Genomic DNA, 20,962 nt, shown 5'->3' on the forward strand with positions numbered 1-20,962 from the left:
TAAAGATTTTGTTAATGTATTTCTTACTAGAATGCAATTTCCATGAAAGTAGAGATTTTTGTTTTGTTCACTGCTATATCCCCAGCCCCTAGAACAGTGACTGGCAGGCACATGGAGAATATACATGCCATAACTGAATATAACTCAGTGAACCTGTGGTTCTCTGCAAAATTGTGGTAAGATCTATGGCATGGGGGAGGTTTTGGGTATTAGTTCTAATGAAAATGCCTTGAAAAATTAAAAGTGTTTTTTATTTAGAGAGAGCTGGGTTGCCAAGATTATATTTGGCATATGTGCCAATGCTGAACTAAAAATGATAAAAATTACTTACTTCATTTAACAAATTTTTACTGCGTATTACATTTCTTTTATTCCATGGAAGGTGAATAATAAGGGATAAAATTAGTAGATAGTAGAAAAATTAAGTTTTGAGGTTCAGTAAGTATTGATCTGTTATATTACCAACAAAGCAAAAACGTATTAAATAATCTTAATGTAACATGGTAACTTATACATTAACCAGTTTCCTAAAATTGGGATTGTCTCAGTTAAGATTACAGCAGAATTGATTTGATTCAAGTAGTCCAAGAAGGTTTTTCTTGAGTTTTGAGGTGAAATAGGCAAAGCAACCAAATGTTCCACGGCTTTACTTCTTTTAGAGAAGGGAAAAGCTTTCTGTTACCTTGGTTGATAGTTGTCTTGGGAAACTGCTATTTCAAAGTGATATGCAGTAGTCTTCACTTATCCTCAGGGAATGCATTCCAAGACCTCCAATGGATGTCTGAAATCTGAGAGAGTATGCTATATATACCATGGTTTTGTTTTGTTTTGTTTTGTTTTTAATCTGATAAAAGGGCTGCTAAGTGACTAACTGGCATATAGCATATACAGCATGGATACACTGGATAAAGGGATGATTCACATCCCTGGTGACATGAAGCAGGACAGTGCAAGATTTTATCATGCTATTCAGAATGGCTTGCAATTTAAATCTTATGAATTGTTAATTTCTGGAATCTTTTGTTTTAATATTTTCAGACCATGATTGACTGCAGGTAACTGAAAGTGCAGATAAGGGATTAATACTGCATTTTATATAACCTTACTAAATGGCTCAAATATGTTTATTTAACTCAGCTTTATTAAGTTGTATCATGACTATGAAATTTGATATTTTCAGAACAGTAATGTGTTACATATATGTGAGTTTAAAAGTTACACTATATATGTATATATCACCCAATTTTCGACCACATATTGCAAGTGCTGTTGAATATTCCTTGTGTAATCCTTGGGCTTACCTTTGTCACCATTTTTATGTAATTTTAGTGCCTTTATTCTAGGTCCTTATTCTGAAAACTTAAATCCAAGTAATAATTTTTAAGAGTAACAATGGGCCGGGCGCGGTGGCTCACGCCTGTAATCCCAGCACTTTGGGAGGCCAAGGCGGGCAAATCACAAGGTCAGGAGATCGAGACCACAGTGAAACCCCGTCTCTACTAAAAATACAAAAAATTAGCCAGGTGCGGTGGCAGGCGCCTGTAGTCCCAGCTACTCAGGAGGCTGAGGCAGGAGAATGACGTGAACCCAGGAGGTGGAGGTTGCAGTGAGTCGCCACTGCACTCCAGCCTGGGTGACAGAGCGAGACTCCGTCTCAAAAAAAAAAAAAAACGGATTGTTACTGTCTACAAGTTTTTAATAGAAAATGGATTATTATTCAGCATAAACATGCTAAAATGGACAGTATCTCCCTTTAATTTCTGTGTTGCAAAGGGAATACAATTAGTCTTCTAATTTACAAAATCATTTTTAAAGATGTCTTACTGAATTGTAACCTGCTTTTTACTTAGCGATTATGCAAATCACTTTACTCAGAAAATGTCATCATTAAATTTCCTGCTGTAAGTCTGTGCCAGCCCTCTTTATTGCTGTTAATACTATTGTATAATATGTATAGAGACAGTAATGATGAGTTTACTGGTAGGGACATAATGTGCAGATTTGAATATACAGTATTATAACATTTTGGCTTTATTTCTATTAGATATATACCATTTTTATTCATTTTTATGAAAAAGCAGTATATTGAGGTATAATTGTATCTCAGATATTATTGATGTCTGTTCCCTTTCATAGATATGCTTTCTTCCCCAGTAAATTCTCGTGCAGATCCAGTAGACATCAAGTGGTCAGTTTATCATGTAGATTAAAATATTAGTTTCTCTAGTTTTCTTAATATTAGAAAAACAATTTTAAAATATTTCATTATGAAAGGAAGTAAATTAATGATAAAAATTTACATAGGCTGGGCATAGTGGCTCACGCCTGTAATCCCAGCACTTTGGGAGGCCAAGGTAGGTGGATCACGAGGTCAGGAGTTTGAGATCAGCCTGGGCAACATGGTGAAACCCTGTCTCTACTTAAAATACAAAAATTAGCTGGTTGTGGTGGCGGACACCTGTAGTCCCAGCTACTTGGGAGGCCGAGGCAGAAGAATTGCTTGAACCCAGGAAGCGGAGGTTGCAGTGAGCGGAGATCATGCCACTGCACTTCAGCCTGGGTGACAGAGTGAGACTCTGTCTAAAAAAAAAAAAAAAATTAAATAATATAGAGTGCATAAAGTTGAAATAGCCAGTTTCTCTCCCTTCCTACCCTTTAAGGAAATAACATTTAACAGTTTGATATGTATTTTTTTATTTATATTTAACAAGTTTGTTAAACTAAAATCGACACAGAATATTAATAGTAGTCTAAATAATAGAACTTCCTGCTTATTTTTTTCCTCTCATACTATATTCATAGGCATCTTTCTATTTCATTATCTATAGAACTTCTCTCATTTCTTTTAAAAGCTACATAATATTCTCTTTTTGGAATGAATCATAATTTATGATACATAATTTTTTGTACTTTAGTAGAGATGGTGTTTCACCATGTACCAAGGCTGGTCTCGAACTCCTGAGCTCAGGCATTTCGCCTGCCTTGGCTTCCCAAAGTGCTAGGATTACAGGCATGAGGCACTGTGCCTGGCCATGTTTATTATTGTTTCTGTGGAAAATTCAAGGTTTTCAACTTTTCTTAGAAGACAGGCAGTGTGCTAATTACTTTGTGGAATACAGGTATTAAGATACTCTTCCTGCCATTCATTTTCTTATAGTAAGTCTGTTACATATTGTGCTTAGGTTCAAACAATGAGAAGAAATCTAAATATTGACTGCCCCATTGGTTTCACATCATAGACAAGTAAAATGAATTAAAAGTAGAGTAAAATAAAGTAGAAGACACACATGACTATTAAATTTATAATTTTGCCAAGAAGACCTTTAAAGAAAACTGCCATTTACTGCCAGTATCATTTCACATTTTAACAACAAAAGTGTAGGACTGAAATAATCAAATAGGAGCAGTCCTTTATACAAATTTTAAGTTGTTAAACCTCTGTGTGTTTGTATTTCATGATTGTTACTGTATTAATTTTGCAATATGTCATTGACACTTTTTATATATACTGAGGTTTGGGAAACTGATTTAGAACTGGGATCAGTAAACTTTTTTTTCAGTAAAGGGCTAGACAGTAATAATTCAGGTTTTGCAGGCTGTGTGGTCTCTGTTGCAGCTGTTCAGCTGTGCCACTGTGATGTAAAATCAGCCATAGACAGTTGATAAACTACTGTACGTGGGTATCTTCCAATAAAACTTTATTTAAAAAAATAAATAATGGTGGGCTTGATTTGGCTCTTAGACTGTAGTTGACAGATCCTTGATATAGGCAAATGTACTTCATTCCATGCATAAGAAATCTGAGGTCCAGAGATGTTAATTAACTTACCTAATTAATAAATGATATGCAAAAATGACTCACATTCCTAGTAGAATAAAAATGTTTTTAAATGTTTCTGACTAGCTTATTATAAATATTATATATTTATAATAATATACTATTATTTGGTAGGGCAGATTTTCTACTCTGCTAGAGTTCACAGTTAAGAAGACTTAATGCTTTGCTCATTGCATTTAATCCCACTATATTGAGATTATGTTGTTCTGCCATATTTATTAGATTAATGTGATATAGCAGGCTCTTCCGCAATCATGTTGGCTCAAAAATGTTTCATGAGAAGAATCTAGGTTTTTTTTTGTTTGTTTGTTTTTTAAGAGATCACTTTTTGGATCTTATCTCACTTACCTCAAAAAATATGGTGAAGTGAGCAGATTGTGTTGCTTGCCTGGCAGCATTTAAAACCAATTTTTGGGGTTTGTTTTCTGATTTAATTTCTGAGTCAATGACATAATAAAGTAGCACATAATTGCTAATTTAAGCTGTGCTTTGAGAATAGTTTACTCATTGTTAGAGGATGACTGAGTTTTTTTTTTTTTTTTGGTCTTTTTACATCGAACTTACTGAAACCATAGTCATGCCCTCTGCTTAGATCTTTTCCAAATCCGATTCAGCAAACCTGATTGATACCTGCAGAATTCTGATACCGCAAATCATAGTGCTTCCAACAACTTTACACTTGAAAAGTGTTATGGTGGTAGTGGGGATGTTGATGGTGATAATGAAAGTGGGCCAACCTTATTTGACTGTTTGCTTAGTACCAAGGATTTTACCTGTGTTAACTACCCTCATACATATTTTTTTCCTTCTTGTTACAGTGAATCAATTATCCATCTTCCTGTGGAAAGCCAATCTTGTATGCGTGTGCTGGATCCCGTCCTAGACCCATTTAAGGCTATTACTCTAGCAGTTCTTTCTTTCCCACATTGACAATTTTCCCCACTTCCTCTGCTGTATTAGTGTCGTCTGTATATAGGCACACTGTTTCATTGAAACATTAAGGAAAGTTTTTTTTGATTCCATATTTTTGTCCAGCTATAGCTCTATTTTTCTGCTTTTCTTTTACAGCAAAAATTTTTAAGGAAAATATTTATGCTCATGGTGTTCATTTTCTGTCTTCTCTTTCACTATTGAACCCACTCAAATCAGGCTTCACACTCTTCACTTCTCTGCCCAAACAACTTTTGTCAAGGTCACTGGTGATTTGTACTTTGAAAAATCTTACTTGACTTCTTCAGCACCATTTGATGTGGTTAAGCACAGCCCTCATTCTTTTTTTTTTTTTTTTTGAGATGGAGTCTTGCTGTGTTACCTGGGCTGGAGTGCAGTGGCCGGATCTCAGCTCACTGCAAGCTCCGCCTCCCGGGTTTACGCCATTCTCCTGCCTCAGCCTCCCAAGTAGCTGGGACTACAGGCGCCCGCCACCTCGCCCGGCTAGTTTTTTGTATTTTTTAGTAGAGACGGGGTTTCACCGTGTTAGCCAGGATGGTCTCAATCTCCTGACCTCGTGATCCGCCCGTCTCGGCCTCCCAAAGTGCTGGGATTACAGGCTTGAGCCACCGCGCCCGGCCGCACAGCCCTCATTCTTGAATAGTTTTCTGGATTTCAGCCACTACCTTGGTTTTCATCTCTTTGGCTGGAGTTTTCCCAATTTCTGTGACCTCTAACAGACGTGGAATGCCTTAGGATTTAACCATTGGGCTTCTTTTCTATCTGTATTCATTTCCTGAGTTACCTAGTCATGTTTAAATGTTGTTTATATTCTGTCAATTCCAAAATGGTTAACTGTAACTCATACCTATCCTCTGACTCCAGATTTGTGTCACTTTCTAACCACTTGATCTGTATTTGAAGATCTGATAAGCACCCGAAACTTGCCCTGTCTAAAATTGAGCTCTTGATTTTTCTGCCCCAAATTCTATTACTTCAGTTTTCCTCATCTTAGTAAGTAGTACCTCTGTTCTTTCACTTGCTCAGGCATAAAACTGAAAGAGTTTTCCTTGAGTCTTCTTTCTCTCACACCAGTATCCAATTCATCAGCATATCTATAGGCTCTACCTTCAAACCGTCCAGTATTTGACTCCTTCTCCACACCTCTACTCCAAACACTTTAGCTTGATAATAATTATAATAGTCTTAAGTTCTGAAAGTTAAAAACAGCTCATTGGGAGTACAAAGAGTGGGGGAAGAAGATAATTTCAGGCAGATGGGCAGTATAGTCAAAGTCGAAGAGTTTGTTGTACTCAAAGGATAGGAGTTAGGAGTACGTTATAGCTAGAACAAAGATGTGGATTCGAGAATGATAGAAAATGTAGTTTGGAACCTGGATTCTAAGTATCTGGACTTCATCTTTAGGCCATACGTTCTCAGCCTTTTTTCCACCCCAGCATTAGGAAATTTGCTAATCCTTTATGTACCTCCGTATGGCAGTAATTCCCCATGAGTAAGGAGAAGAATTAGATCACCCCTACTTTCCAAGATAATCAGATATATTCCCTTCTGTCCCTGTCAAAACCCATAAACAGACATACACATACACCCTTGTGTGAGAGTCATGGTTGCATTTGGTAAGCCTCAGAATAATATTTTTTAAAAGCAACACTATAGCATGATCCATGTTTTAGAAAGATAACTGTGGTGTAAATCTGTAGGAACCGGGTATTTAGTGGTTTTCATATTGGATGTTTGTGAATGTTTGAAGACATTATATATTTTGGAAATAATTTCTTGACCACTTCAGTAACTGGAGGAGAGCTAATGGAAAAAGATGATGAAGAATGCTGAGTGTTTTTTTTTTTACCCTTTTAAAGGGATTGTACAGAGACACAGTGTCATTGATAGTTCTGTAGTGTTTGACAAAATACCTGAATGCCTATTTAATCTTTTTCTAACTTCTTAGGAACGCCTTTTTACCCAAGTCAGCCAGTGTATCAGTCCGCACCTATCATAGTGCCTACGCAGCAACAGCCGCCTCCAGCCAAGAGAGAGAAAAAAACTGTAAGAGATGTTTATTACTTTTTCTTATTTTAAATCTAAAATCTATTTACTTATCAGATAAGTTTACTTAGTCATTATTCATTTCAATTCACAAATTACTGTGCCTTTTAAAATTTATTTTTATTTGTTTATTATTCCCTTATATTCACACCACTTGACCTGGAGGATTTGTATGGGCATGTAATTAGAAGTTGTTTATACCAGTGGCATAATATCATCTTTAATTATTCACTGAGCTAGGTATGCCACATGACAACATGTGCTCCACCTTTAGAACTGGGAGGGTTTAGTGGGCTAAGGTTTTACTCTGTGAGGAATTTAAGCTCAGTTCTCACATCTAGACTCTTCTTTAATACCAGTCTTTTTTTTTTTTTTTTTTTTTTTTTGAGACTCAGTCTCACTCTAGCCCAAGCTGGAGTGCAGTGGTGGGATCTCAGCTCACCTGCACCCTCTGCTTCCGAGGCTCAAGCGATTCTCATGCCTCAGCCTCCCGAGTAGTTGGGACTACAGGCACAAGCCACCAGGCCTGGCTAATTTTTTGTATTTTAGTAGAGGTGGAGTTTTGCCATGTTGCCCAGGGTGATCTCAAACTCCTAAGTTCAGGCAGTCTGCCCACCGTGGGCCCCCAAAGTGCTGGGATTATAGGCGTGAGCCACCGTGCCTGGCCAACACCAGTCTTAATCAGTTCTCCATTCAAGTATGAATTGACAGAAGAAAAAAACAGCACAAGAGAAAAAGAACTGAGATATTAAGGATAGCAAGAAAAGTCTTTCCTGTGAAATAGATATCTTTTAAGAAACAAAAAACAGAGTTTAGAAAATATATTCTAATTGGTTTTTATAATTTATAGGGGCTTTGTCTGTGTCTAATGAGGCAGGCCCAAGAGAATTGGAGTGTAGTAATATAAAAGTCAAATGGCAGAAAAATTGTAGAAGAGTGGCTTGCAATTTCTTACCCAACAGAACACACAAAATGGGTGATCTTTATATTCAAGAGAGACTCTCACATTCACAGATAGGTGGGGTGACTTATAGCAATACTCTTGAATTACTCTAACTTAATAAAAATTAATGAGGTTCAGGCCAGGACAGTGGCTCACACCTGTAACCCTAGCACTTTGGAGGCCAAGATGGGTAGATCACTTGAGGAAACGAGTTTGAGAGCAGCCTGGCCAACATGGAGAAAACCCATCTTTACTAAAAATACAAAAATTAGCTGGGTGTGGAGGCTCGCGCCTGTAATTCCAGCTACTCAGGAGGCTGAGGCATGAGAATCACTTGAAACTGGGAGGGAGAGGTTGCAGTGAGATCAGGCCCCTGCACTCCAGCCTGGGCGACAGTGTGAAACTGTATCTCAAGTAAACAAACAAGAAAATAATAATGAGGTTCAAGACTTTGGTTTAATACTTGTTTTTATTATTAGAAACAAATTACTTGTGCATATATCATAATGAACAGCACATGACAATGTATCATGACACTACAGTCAGGAAACTATATGCTTTGGTAATGTTGAATCAGCATGATAGAAGTTGGACTTGAAGAACACTCTCAGAATGCAGAAAAATGAACAGAAGAAATAATGAAACTGGAAGACGGTAGTTACAGATGTTTCTAAAGAAGAAAGTAGAATAAATGAATTAAAGCTATACTTAAAAGTGTATTAGAAATAATTTTCCATACCCGAACAATAGCTGGCATTAGAAGTCTTAATTGAAGGACTCCCCTAAAAGCTTCCAGATCCAGGTAGTTTCATTAGTGAATTCCTTAAAATTCTCAAGAAGTGTGGACTGCCTTGATTAAGGTATGGTGGTAATGAACAACAGTGGTCCTTTATATCTTAGCATTCTCCCAGAATACAATGCCTAGACGCAGACACTTATCTCCTTTACAGCACCAACTCCACTGATATCTGTAAGCATAGGGTAGCGTTTAAAAAAATTAAAATAAGACCATACACACTTCTGTGCTTATTGCATTTTTTCACCTACCAGCACATCTTAATGATTATTCTGTGTCAGTTCAGTTCATGTAGATCTGCCTCATTCTTTTTTTTTTTTTTTTTTTTGAGACAAAGTCTTGCTCTTGTCCTCCAGACTGGAGTGCAGTGGTGCCATCTCAGCTCACTGCAACCTCCGCCTCCCGTGTTCAAGCTATTCTCCTGCCTCAGCCTCCTGAGTAGCTGGGATTATAGGTGCCTACCACTGCACCTGGCTAATTTTTGTATTTTTAGTAGAGACGGAGTTTCACCATGTTGGCCAGGCTGGTCTCAAACTCTTGACCTCAGGTCATCCGCCCACCTCGGCCTCCCAAAGTGGTGGGATTACAGGCGTGAGCCCGGCCAGATCTGCCTCATTCTTTTTACTGACTGTTAAGTGTTTAATTCTAAGGACCTAAGATAATTTTTATTTTTTTGAAACAGAGTCTTGCCCTATTGCCCAGGCTGGAGTGCAGTGGCGCAATCTTGGCTTACTGCAACCTCCGCCTCTCGGGTTCAAGTGATTCTCTCGCCTCAGCCTCCTGAGTAGCTGAGACTACAGGCATGTGTCACCATGCCTGGCTAATTTTTTGTATTTTTAGTAGAGACAGGGTTTCACCGTGTTAGCCAGGATGGTCTCGATCCCCTGACCTTGTGATCCGCCCGCCTCAGCCTCCTCAAGTGCTGGGATTACAGGTGTGAACCACCGCGCCTGGCTGACGTAAGATAATTTTTGAGCTATTCTGTTCTCGATCAACCTTTTTCCAGTCTTTGCTGGAAAAGGCATGATTGCAGTCAGCATTATTACATAGTATATAAGGTTGTTTTCAGGATAAATTATTCCTCACTCGTAGGGTATTTATATTTTTTATTTTGGTAAAGAACTTCAGAGAATCATTTACAGCATTTAAAACTTTATTCTAGGCCAGGTGCTGTGGTTCACGCCTGTAATCCTAGCATGGGAGGCTGAGGCACAAAAATCGCTTGAACCTGGGTGGCGGAGATTGCAGTGAGCTGACTTCGCGCCACTGCACTCCAGCCTGGGTGACAGAGCGAGACTGTCTCAAAAAAAAAAAAAAAAAAAAGAACTTTTATCTATGCAGTAACTTTCATATATTAAAAGCATTTTATGAAACTTATATGGTAAATAAAATCAGTCCAACAGGTTCTTACAAAACAAGTATAAATATTAATAGTTTGCCTTTTTGACCTAGAAATCCAGCCAATTAGGTTTCATTTTAGCTTGTTATTCTAATTAGTTCATGTCAGAGCTAATGGCCTACATTTATATGATGGATCTGTGATTGAAATAAAGTCAAAAGTGGTGATTATCACCTTTGATATTTGACAGGTTTCCCAATTTGCACCTTTAACTCACTCATATGCCTGTAAATTTTCTACTAAGACACTCATCTGTACATATGCCATTTTATTTAACCTTATAGATAAGAATTCGGGATCCAAACCAGGGAGGTAAAGACATAACAGAGGAGATTATGTCTGGAGGTGGCAGCAGAAATCCTACTCCACCCATAGGAAGACCCACGTCCACACCTACTCCTCCTCAGGTAAGACATAATGAGTTGTAATGGATGGCACTATTTGTTCACTAACCTCTACTGAATTCTTCTTTCTTCTATAGCCACTTTCTGTACTTTTCATTTCCATCAGTTGTCTCGCAGCCTCGAATATCTAAATGGTATTTAAACAGACATGTTTTTTCTCTTTGCAAATTATAATATTTTTAAATTTTTATTGTTAATATATTTATGTATTGTTTTCACAATCAGAGCACAGGTGAGGTGCTACCACTCTTCTTAATGAACTATTGCATGATACCAAAAGGAGCTGTATTCTTGTGAAAATCTCATCATTAAATGAGTATTTCACATTTCACATGGAACCTTAGGATTTAAGTGCTGCACACTTTGTTAATGCAAACATTAAGGTTGAGAATTTAACATTTTACCAAACAGTGTTGCTTGAGATGATTGCCTGTGTTATTGAGAGCATATTAGGATGTATAACAGGTGTACTTCTTATATTTTAGAACTACATAAATGAGCTTCTTGAGTGGAGAGTGTCTTCTTTAATTACAGTCATCTCTTGTTATCCTCAGGGGATTTGTTCAAAGAAGCCCCCTCCCCAGTACCAAAATTCGTGGTTGTTCAAGTTCATTATGTAAAATGGCATAGTATTTGCATATAAGTGCACATCCTCCCATATACTCAAATAATCTCTAAATTACTTATAATATCTAATACAGTATAAGTGGTTGTCATACTATATTATTTTTAAATTTCTATTATGTTTTTATTAAAAAATGTTTTTTTCCTTTTTATCCACAGTTGGTTGAATATGTGAATGTGGAGCTTATTAATAAATTGTCAGTTAGGCACCTTTTTCTTCCTGGTGAAGAATGTGGTTATCATAATCTCCTAAGATTTTACTTTCTTGTTTTTAGAAATCAAGATATTGTAGAAGGAACTGGAGTTTAGTAAACTATAATAGAGATTAGAATTCTGCAAATCTGACAAGATTTGTATTTCAAGGCTGGGCAGCGCGTGTGTCTCACGCCTGTAATCCTGTAATCCCACCACTTTGGGAGGCTGAGGTGGGTCAGATCATCCGAGGTCTGGAGTTCAAGACCAGCCTGGCCAACATGGTGAAACCCTATCTGTACTAAAAATTACAAAAATTAGCTGGGCATGGTGGCATGTGCCTATAATCTCAGCTACTCAGGAAACTGAGGCAGGAGAATTGCTTGAACCCAGGAGGCGGAGGCCGTGGTGAGCCAAGATTGTGCCACTGTACTCCCCAGCCTGGGCAATAGAGAGAGACTTCGTCTTTTAAAAAAAAAAAATTGTATTTCATTCCTATGTCACTTTAAATTTTGATAAATGATTTAGAGACACATGGTTTTCACATCTTAAAAATTGTCTAAAGTGAAGCCAATTGCAGGTACAGTGGTGCATGCCGATAGTCCCAGCTATTTGGGAGGCTTAGCAGGAGGATTCCTTGATTCCAGCTTAGGCAACATAGGAAGATCCTGTCCCTTTAAAAAAAATGGTCTAAAGTGAAATCCTCGTGTCTAGAAACAGATAAAAAGAAAGCTATTAAGGAGTAGGGGGCTGCTCTCTCTCTCCTGTTTTATGCTTGGATGGTAAAGGGGTTCCTTGGAGCCCAGTTTACAAACAAGTGATACAGATGATCGTATATAAAGCATTTCAGAATGATAGACTACTGACTTAATTTTAGTAGTACAGACAAAAATAAAAAGTTCATAAAAATGTTCTTAAATACCAAAGTCACAAACAGCTGAGTTTAGAGCCCCTTGGAAATCTGTGAATTTGAGAAAGCCTTAAATTTAGTACTTTGTTGTAACGATGTGTTTTCTCTTGGAAATGATGGTATCTAGCTGACATTTATCTCAGTCTTTCATTATCCAGATGAGTATATATGTGCATCTGGACATGTGAGTTGTAAGTTCATGTTAATAATTCTTCATCATTCCTCATTATTCCCCTAGGAACATTCCAATTTTGGAATGATTAAGAAGGTCTTATATTTAGTCTCTTCCCTGGAAGTAAGCATGGGATAAGCAAAATTTCCAAATTGAAGTAATCTATATATGTGTTCTGTTAGGTGGGAATACACTATAGCAAAACTTTGGGATTAGTTGATCAGTGCAGTCAAATTTTAGTCTGTATTTTCAAACATTAAAATGTTACTACTGTCAAGCCAGATAAAGGATAGACAATCCTTTGTTGATTTCTGTTTAAATTCTCAATCTGGACATATATGTGTCTTTTTGCACTTAAATGCCCTCTGGGATGTGATTGGTTTCCTTTAACCTTCCAAGCTTGGTTCCCACCCTCTTCTGGTATCCCTCTGTGTTTAGCTACAGAAATCTTTTTGCTCTTTGTCTTTCCCCAGAGACTGTGGTTCTGAATATGAGTGTATATTTCTCTGTAATCATAAAGAACATTGAATCTACACTTTGAGCAGATGAAGGCCATCAGTCAATAGTTGTAATGTTGGTAGTTCTTTTTGAGAAGTGTAACATCAGTTATAACGCATAAGTTTATTAGGTGACTTGTATTTAAATCCAAATGCATGAAATTCATAGAATGAACGAATAGCTTTTTAGCAGAGACATGTGTACTAGAGATATTTCATTTTCCTCTTAAGAAAAACAGCAGCACAATCATGATGATGGCAACTGACATTTGACCTCATTTTCTGGAACGTCATAGAAAGTGGTACACAGAGGGCTGGATGCAGCGGCTCACGCCTGTAATCCTAGCACTTTGGGAGGCCGAGGTAGGCAGATCACTTGAGGTCAGAAGTTTGAAACCATGCTAGCCAACATGGTGAAACCCTATCTCTTCTAAAAATACAAAAAAGCTAGCCAGGCGTGATGGCAGGCACCTGTAATCCCAGCTACTCAGGAGGCTGAGGCAGGAGAATCGCTTGAACCTGGGAGGCAGAGGTTGCAGTGAGCCGAGATAGTGCCACTGCACTCCAGCCTGGACAACAGAGAGAGACTCTGTCTCAAAAAAAAAAAAAAAAAATGTTGACCCAGTGTTTTAGAAGAAGCTACAAATCTTTAGTTATGTGTAAAAAAGCTGCAAGTTATAAATATTGGCAACTAATTTCATTAACAAAGTAGCACTCTGCCAGTCAAAGAAAACTCACTAGATTTAACTTCAGTTTTACTAGTTTTCAATTTTGACATCAATCTAGATAAATACAGAATCATGTCTGGTTAGAAGACTACAGATGAGACAGCCATCTGCGTAAGAATTTAGGATTAAACAGTAAATACTGTAGTACTGGACTTAGAGTACCTGCTTTGAGTTAGATATAATCGCTTATGCTGTGGATAGCCAAGCCTTTCCCTATCACCGAGGGAAGTCCCAGTCTCTGTAAAGGGAAACAGAAGACCCGTTACTAAGACCTGACTGGTGCAGAGGTGACCAAGTGGGGCAGAATTGTAGCACAGATATCAGAAACCCATTAATGGTGGTGGTACATGTAAAATAGAACAGGGAGGAGGTTTAAAACTTTGACTTGGAATCAGACATACTGGGTTTCAACTCTCGGTTCCACTGCTTAGCTTTGTAACTTTAGCCCAATTACTTTATCCCAGGGCATTACCTTCTACATTTAAAAAGTAAAACCTATCAAACAGAGAGGATTAAATGAGACAAAATGTTTAAAAATTGTTTAAGTTCACTGTGTGGTGCACAATGAGTATTCAGCAAATATCTGTTATTAGTATTGCAATTATTTCAGGAGGCACAGAGAATGACTGGAAGAATGTGGGAAGGCTTTACCGCAGAGACGCCATTTGATCTAACTTTCATGGGTATTCACAAAATGAAAGGGAAAGGGGTATTTAGACAGAGGAACAGCATGTGCAAAAATGGGAAATTAGATGAAGGGAGGCTATTATTATATTTCAGGTGAGAAATTAGTTGAAGGAGAGGAAACCAGTTGGAGAGATGTTTAGCAATTAATTATTAACTAGATAAGGACTCTAAAAAGGATGACCATATAATTTACCATCTAAATTGGGGCAATTGTGGAAATGAGTGGCAATGCTATTGTTAATGCCAGCACAGCAGGCATAATCAGTACGGCACATGTAAATGGGGATGTAAGTTTTCTCTAGATGTAAGGGAGAGAGAGAGTCAGGGATGCCTCTTCATGTTTAAAAATACCTCTTTTGTGGTGAAACGTAATATTGAGTATACATGGGGAAGTTTAAAGAGGGGGATAATGAGTTTGATTTTGGCAAGCAGTCAAGCCATTGTGATTTTTATCTAATTTGGTCTTGAGGTCTCTCTGTCAAGAATGGCCATAAACCAAGATGGCCACTCTCTAAGAGAGCCCTGACCAGGTAAAAGTTACATTTGGGTGTGTTTGTCAGATAAGACATAATGAGGAAGTGAAACCAAAATGCATGAAACAGAAAAAAATTTACTACTTCCTAATCCCAGAGAGGTTTACAGTGGTGATGGGAGACTGATAGGGGAGCTCTGAAGACATCAGGGCACTCAGGTGGAGAGAGAGAGAAGGAAGACTTGTGGGACTGACTGTCCCTTTATTAAGGTCCATGTCCTCCGTTAGGCTTCCTCACTGGAGTTATGGATTTGCTAGTTTGAAGAAAACACTCTCCAAGGGTGAACTTATTTACATGAGTCTGGTGTTAACCATTAGGTTGTATCATGGTCAGCAGCTATGAGATGTGTTGTGTTCTGGATCAGTGAGATGAGGAACAAACGGCCTCTTTCACAAGCAAGTACACAGGAAGGAAACATTTGAACTAGGCCAAAGGAGAAAGGGTACAACTGGGTTTCAAAAACATATGCCAGACCTAAAAGTGGATGCTGAGGGAGCAATTATATTTCATTTGTGACACAAGCTATGAGCTAATTGAGGGAAACTGCATTGGGTTTCTGTGAGGAGAATGGAGAAGAGAAACAAATTTTTGCTGCTGCTGTTTTTACCCTAATAAGAAGTATACAGAATTTCAAACTGTTCTTCATAAGTCTTAAAATTTTCTGTGGGCTAACTAGTAGAGATATTCTCACATATTTAGGAAATATGCATACGTGTATATACATGTTCCCGTACAGAGAATCACAGTGCATAGATGGAGGTGCATGACTGGTATCATGGAGCACTAGAACACTTGCTGCTGGTTTTCACTCTGTTACTTAGATTTATAACCTTGGGTCAGAACGTTAAGTTCTTAAAACCCCTATTTTTTCATCTGTAAAATGAGGAATTGTATGAAATAATCTGAGAGTTCCCTTTTAGTTCTTACCTATTAAAGTGGGAAAGAAGGAAGAATTTTGTTACTCGCTCAGTATCAAATATCTCAGCTCTTCATGATGACAATAATGCATAAGGAATATCCCTGTATTTAGAAATAAGCTAGCTATTATGCCTGATAGTCTTCGTGGAAACCCTGTAGGGTAAAAATAAATACATGATGCCATGTCAAAATTGTCTACTTCCGAAGGGGATGAGTGGTGGATCAAAAATCACTTTTTTTTTTTTTTATTTAAGATGGAGTCTCACTCACTTTGTCACCTGGGTTAGAGTGCAAGTGCAGTGGCACAATCTCGACTCACTGCAACCTCGGCCTCTTAAGTAGCTGGAATTACAGGCACGTGCCACCATGCTGGCTCATTTTTGTATTTTTAGTAGAGACAGGGTTTCATCATGTTGACCCAGACTGGTCTCGAATGCCTGATCTCAAGTGATCTGCTCGCCTCAGCCTCCCAAAGCTCTGAGATTACAGGCATGAGCCACCATGCCCGGCCGAAGATCACTTAATTTTAAAAAATGAATTATGTACCTTTCTTCTTGATATACTCTTTTCCCCCCCGCTTCTAGAATTATTCTTGTAATGAAACACAGTTGTAACATGGGAGAGAGTCCTATGCTATGGGGCTTTGGGGTAGGAAATTATGGATTGATAGCATATCTTAGGCAAGATACAATTTCTCCTACCATTTGGGAAAATTAGTAAAGTCAGCAGGTTATTCAGTCTTTTGTTGAGCTGCTTATGAAGTTGATACCTGCAAACCTTAAATTCCATGACCATTTATTAATTACAATTGACCCTTGAACAAAATGGGTTCATTCATATGATAATTTTTTTCAGTAAATATATTGGAAAATGTTTTGGACATTGTGATAACTTGAAAACTCCCAGATGACATACTGCCTAAAATTATCAAAAAAAGAAAAATTTAGATATGTCATGGATGCATAAAATATATGTAGTCTATGTTTTCATTTAGTGCCATAAAATATATGCAAATCTATTATAAAAGTTAAAGTTTATCAAAACTTAGGTACACAAATACAGACCATATATGATGCCATTCGCAATTGAGAGAAGTGTCAACAGACATAAATACGCAATCTGGACATGGTGGTGCACGCCTGTAATCCCAGCACTTTGGGAAGTCGAGGTGGGAGGGTTGCTTCAGCCCAGGAGTATGAGACCAGCCTGGGCAACATAGCAAGACCATGTCTCTCAAAAAATAAATGAATAAATAAAAGAGGCAATATTACATCCTAACTTCATAAAATTAACTGTAGTACATACTGTACTAATGTAATTTTATAGCCACCTCCTGTTGCTATTTTAGTGAGCTCAAGTGTTGAGAGTATCTGCTTAAAATATCCTGTGACACTAATCATCTCCAGATGAGCAGTTCACTCTCTTGTAAATTGTGCCTCATAGTAAAAAGTGATCTCTCTTTGTTCTTGCATATTTTTTCATCGTGTTTAGTGCATTGCCATAAACCTTGAATAACACCATGGGACCTATACAGAGTGCCACCAGTGATGCTGGCAGTACTTCCAAGAAGCAGAGAAAAGTGCTAACTTTACAAGAAAAAGTTGAATTGCTTGGTATCTACCATAGATCGAAGTCTGCTGCTGTGGTTGACCATTTTAGACAGATGATTTATTTTATAAACAGATGATGTAAACTTATGGTATTGATGAATACAGTATAGTGTTGTAAATGTATTTTATCTTCCTAATGGTTTTCTTAAACACATTTTCTTCTAGCTTACATTATTGTAAGAATATAGTATATAATAAAACATACATACATACTGAGAAAAAATATGTTTTATCGGTAAGGCTTTCAGTCAACAGTAGGCTGTTACTAGTTAAGTTTTTGGGGAGTCAAAAGTTATACACAGATTTTTAACTGTGTGGGGTCAGTTCCTCTAGCTCCTGAATTGTTCAAGGGCCAACTGTAGTTCATTCCATGGTTTAGCAGTAATAGTTTCCTAGAATTGGGTCTATAGCTTTGGTTATGATATTCATGTTATAAGTTGATATGTGCAGTAAGTAGTTACATTCCTGCATGAAAAATTTGAAGGTGATACCTAGTATATTGTAAACAAACCCAATCTTTCAAAATTTCATTTTGTCATCTCAGTCATAGGCACTGATAAATTAATGGCATTCTGTACCTTAAAGCATACGGGTGTGGTTTTGTTTTAGTGGTGACTACGATAAAAATAGTGGTTACTAAATTAAATTATATTGTTCTTTATCTTTAATGAAATAACTTATCATTAGTAACCTCCCTTGACTTAAAAATGGTGCTTTTCAATAATATGTAAAGCCTTGTAGACTTTAAATAGGTATCTAAACTGGGGTGGGTTCTCTCAAAAGTTTTTAAATGGGACATTTGAAAAGTGTCCTATTCTGTTCATCATGATGAACAGAGATCCTTGCTTTGTTATGATGTTTCATAGTTTAAAATGAATTTGTATACAATATGTGGTTTGATAGAGGAAATAAGACCTAATGTTTGGTAGATCAGTAGGGTGACTATAGTTTATAATAATCCGTTGTACAGTTTGAAATAGCTAGAAGAGAAGAATTCAAATGCTCCTACCATAAAGAAAAGACAAATATTTATCTTCAAATTATATAAGTACATTAAATTTTTACATGTACACTAAAGCTGTGTACATCTGTTATGCAGTAATAAAAATTACTATTTTTTTGAGATGGAGTACTTGCCCTGTCACCAGGCTGGAGTGCAGTTGTGCGATCTTGGCTCACTGCAACCTCTGTCTCCCTGGTTCAAGTGTTCTCCTGCCTCAGCCTCCTGAGTAGGGGGGATACAGGCATGCGCCACCATGCCCAGCTAATTTTTATATTTTTAGTAGAGACGGGATTTCACCATGTTGGCCGGGATGGTCTCACTCTCCTGACCTCGTGATCCACCCGCCTCGGCCTCCCAAAGTGCTGGGATTACAGGCGTGAGCCACCACACCCGGCCAATAAAAACTATTTTGAAAGAATTTGCACACAGACCATCAAAGGTTCCTACTTAGATTTGTAGAGCAAGGTTGTTTATTTCATCAGGTCTGTCTCCAACATGGTTTTTAAAAAATGTGTTATTTTTAAATACATCTGAGATTCTCCAGCTTCAATGCCTGTAGGAATTTCCTAAAGCAAGCAAGAAAAGAATATTTGATTTACAGCTATTTTGAAATACTTAACCTTCTTTGAGAAGCCAGTGGAGCAAGTATGTTTTAAGTTGCTTGGGTATCCCAATAAAAATAAGCCTATGGGACACATTAGTAAAATTAAATTTCGTGTTTTTCTTTTGACCTGTTTTCTCGTAATTCTTCATCAATTTATGTGAATGCTTTTGCTTTTATAGTGATTTAATTTTACCTTGAATGCTGTAAACCAGAATCCTAATTATAAAGAAAGTGTGACTTAGATTTTTGTGTGTGTGACAGTTCCTGTTCCTACTGCCTACATTGGACATTGAGCAACGGTATTAGAACTTGTAGCCATCCGACAACTATGATAGTTGTAAGTGATCACAAAAAGTTCTGTGAAAGATCACAAGAAACTATCAGGCTTAGTCTTTTATTTAAAATATATTTTCAAACTTAAAATAACTTTATACAAATGATAGGTCTTCATTGGAAAAGAGTAGTAAAGAAGGAAATCTTAATCCTAACTCTTGTTAGCAAGAATTAACCATTGTTAACTTTTGTTAGAATATCTTTTCAGATATCTTTTAGTGCATGTGCGTATATACATATACATCTCTGTGTGTGTGTGTGTGTGTGTGTGTATATGTATATATATATGTTTTTATAATTAGAGACAGAGTCTCACTCTGTTGCCCAGGCTGGAGTGCAGTGGCATGATCATAGCTCAAACATATAATTTAATACTTATGGAAGCCGTTTTATAAACTAGCATTTTTTTCAGTGATCACATAGAAATGTTTATGTTTGATTATATTAAAATGTCTATATGACATGCCTTTGTTTTAATGTACCATAGTTTATTTACATGACGGGTATTCATATTGTTTCTTGTTTGTCACTATATTAACAATGCTATGATGAACAACTTTGTTTGCTTATTTTTGGGTTACTGTGTTGTCATTTTCTACCTTCCAGAAATGTACCAGCTAATCTCTTACCCAGCAGTGTAAGAGAATACTCTTTTCCCTATATAATTGCTTATCTGACAGAATAAAAAACAAGATCTTGTTTAATTTTTGTGTATTCTTATGAAGTTAAGAAGTTTTTGATGTTCACCAGTTATTTGTGGGTATATGAATTATGTGTTGTACACATGTCTTTTGAGTGATGATTTTTGTCTGATAGATTTATAAGAGTGATTTACATGCTAAATAAATCCTTTGACAGATGTTGAAATGTTTTTCTTGTTTGATGATTGTGTTTTAGCTTTGTTAATCATGCCTTCTGTTATATGGAATTGTTAAATTTTCTGTTTTATTTATTATTTTTGAGACGGGGTCTTGTCTGTTGCCCTGGCTAGAGTGCTGTGACACAGTCACAGCTCACTGCAACCTTGACATCCTGGGCTCAAACAATCCTCCCACCTCCTGCCTCAGCCTTCTGAGTAACTGGGACTACATGCACATGCCACCACGCCTGGCTAATGCTTTTTATTTTCAGTAAAGATAAGGTCTCGCTGTGTTGCCCAGGCTGGTCTCAAACTCCTGAATTCAAGCGATAATCCTGCCTCAGCCTCCCATATTTCTGCTACGAGCCACTGCACCAGCTGAATTTTTTTTCTTTTTCTTTTTTGAGACAGAGTCTCTGTCGCCCAGGCTGGAGTTCAGTGGCACGATCTTGGCTCACTGCAACCTCCGTCTCCTGGATTCAAGCAGTTCGCCTGTCTCAGCCTCCTGAGTAGCTGGGATTACAGGTGCCTGCCACCATGCCCGGCTAATTTTTGTATTTTTAGTAGAGACAGGGTTTTGGCATGTTGGCCAGGCTGGTCTTGAACTCCTGACCTCAGTTGATCTGCCCACTTCAGCCTCACAAAGTGCTGGGATTACAGGCATGAGCCACCGTGCCCAGCCAGAATTTATTTTTGATATGTACACTTATATATCAAAATGCACTTAGGTTAGTTCCACATCTTTGCAATTGTGAATTGTACTGCTGTAAACGTATGTTTGCAAATCTCTTTTTCATATAATGACTTCGTTTCCTTTGTGTAGATACCCAGTAGTAGGGTTGCTGGATCAAATGGTAGATCTACTTTTAGCTCTTTAAGGAATCTTTGTACTGTTTTCCATAGAGGTTATGCATT

The 20,962-nt window shown here is 37.5% G+C and overlaps 1 protein-coding gene across 33 annotated transcripts in view; it reads left to right on the forward strand.

Annotated features, from left to right (window-relative positions):
• EIF4G3 (eukaryotic translation initiation factor 4 gamma 3) overlaps positions 1–20,962 on the forward strand; it is a 375,758-nt gene that overhangs the window by 206,586 nt on the left and 148,210 nt on the right. For all 33 annotated transcript variants that reach the window (XM_077971386.1, XM_077971367.1, XM_077971281.1 and 30 more), the window contains 2 exons: positions 6,738–6,835; positions 10,258–10,380. In XM_077971386.1, coding sequence (XP_077827512.1) covers positions 6,738–6,835; positions 10,258–10,380 — 221 coding nt within the window. The remainder of the gene's footprint in view (positions 1–6,737; positions 6,836–10,257; positions 10,381–20,962) is intronic.

Source organism: Macaca mulatta, chromosome 1 (genome assembly GCF_049350105.2).
Source record: "Macaca mulatta isolate MMU2019108-1 chromosome 1, T2T-MMU8v2.0, whole genome shotgun sequence".
In the NCBI taxonomy this organism is placed as follows: domain Eukaryota; kingdom Metazoa; phylum Chordata; class Mammalia; order Primates; family Cercopithecidae; genus Macaca; species Macaca mulatta.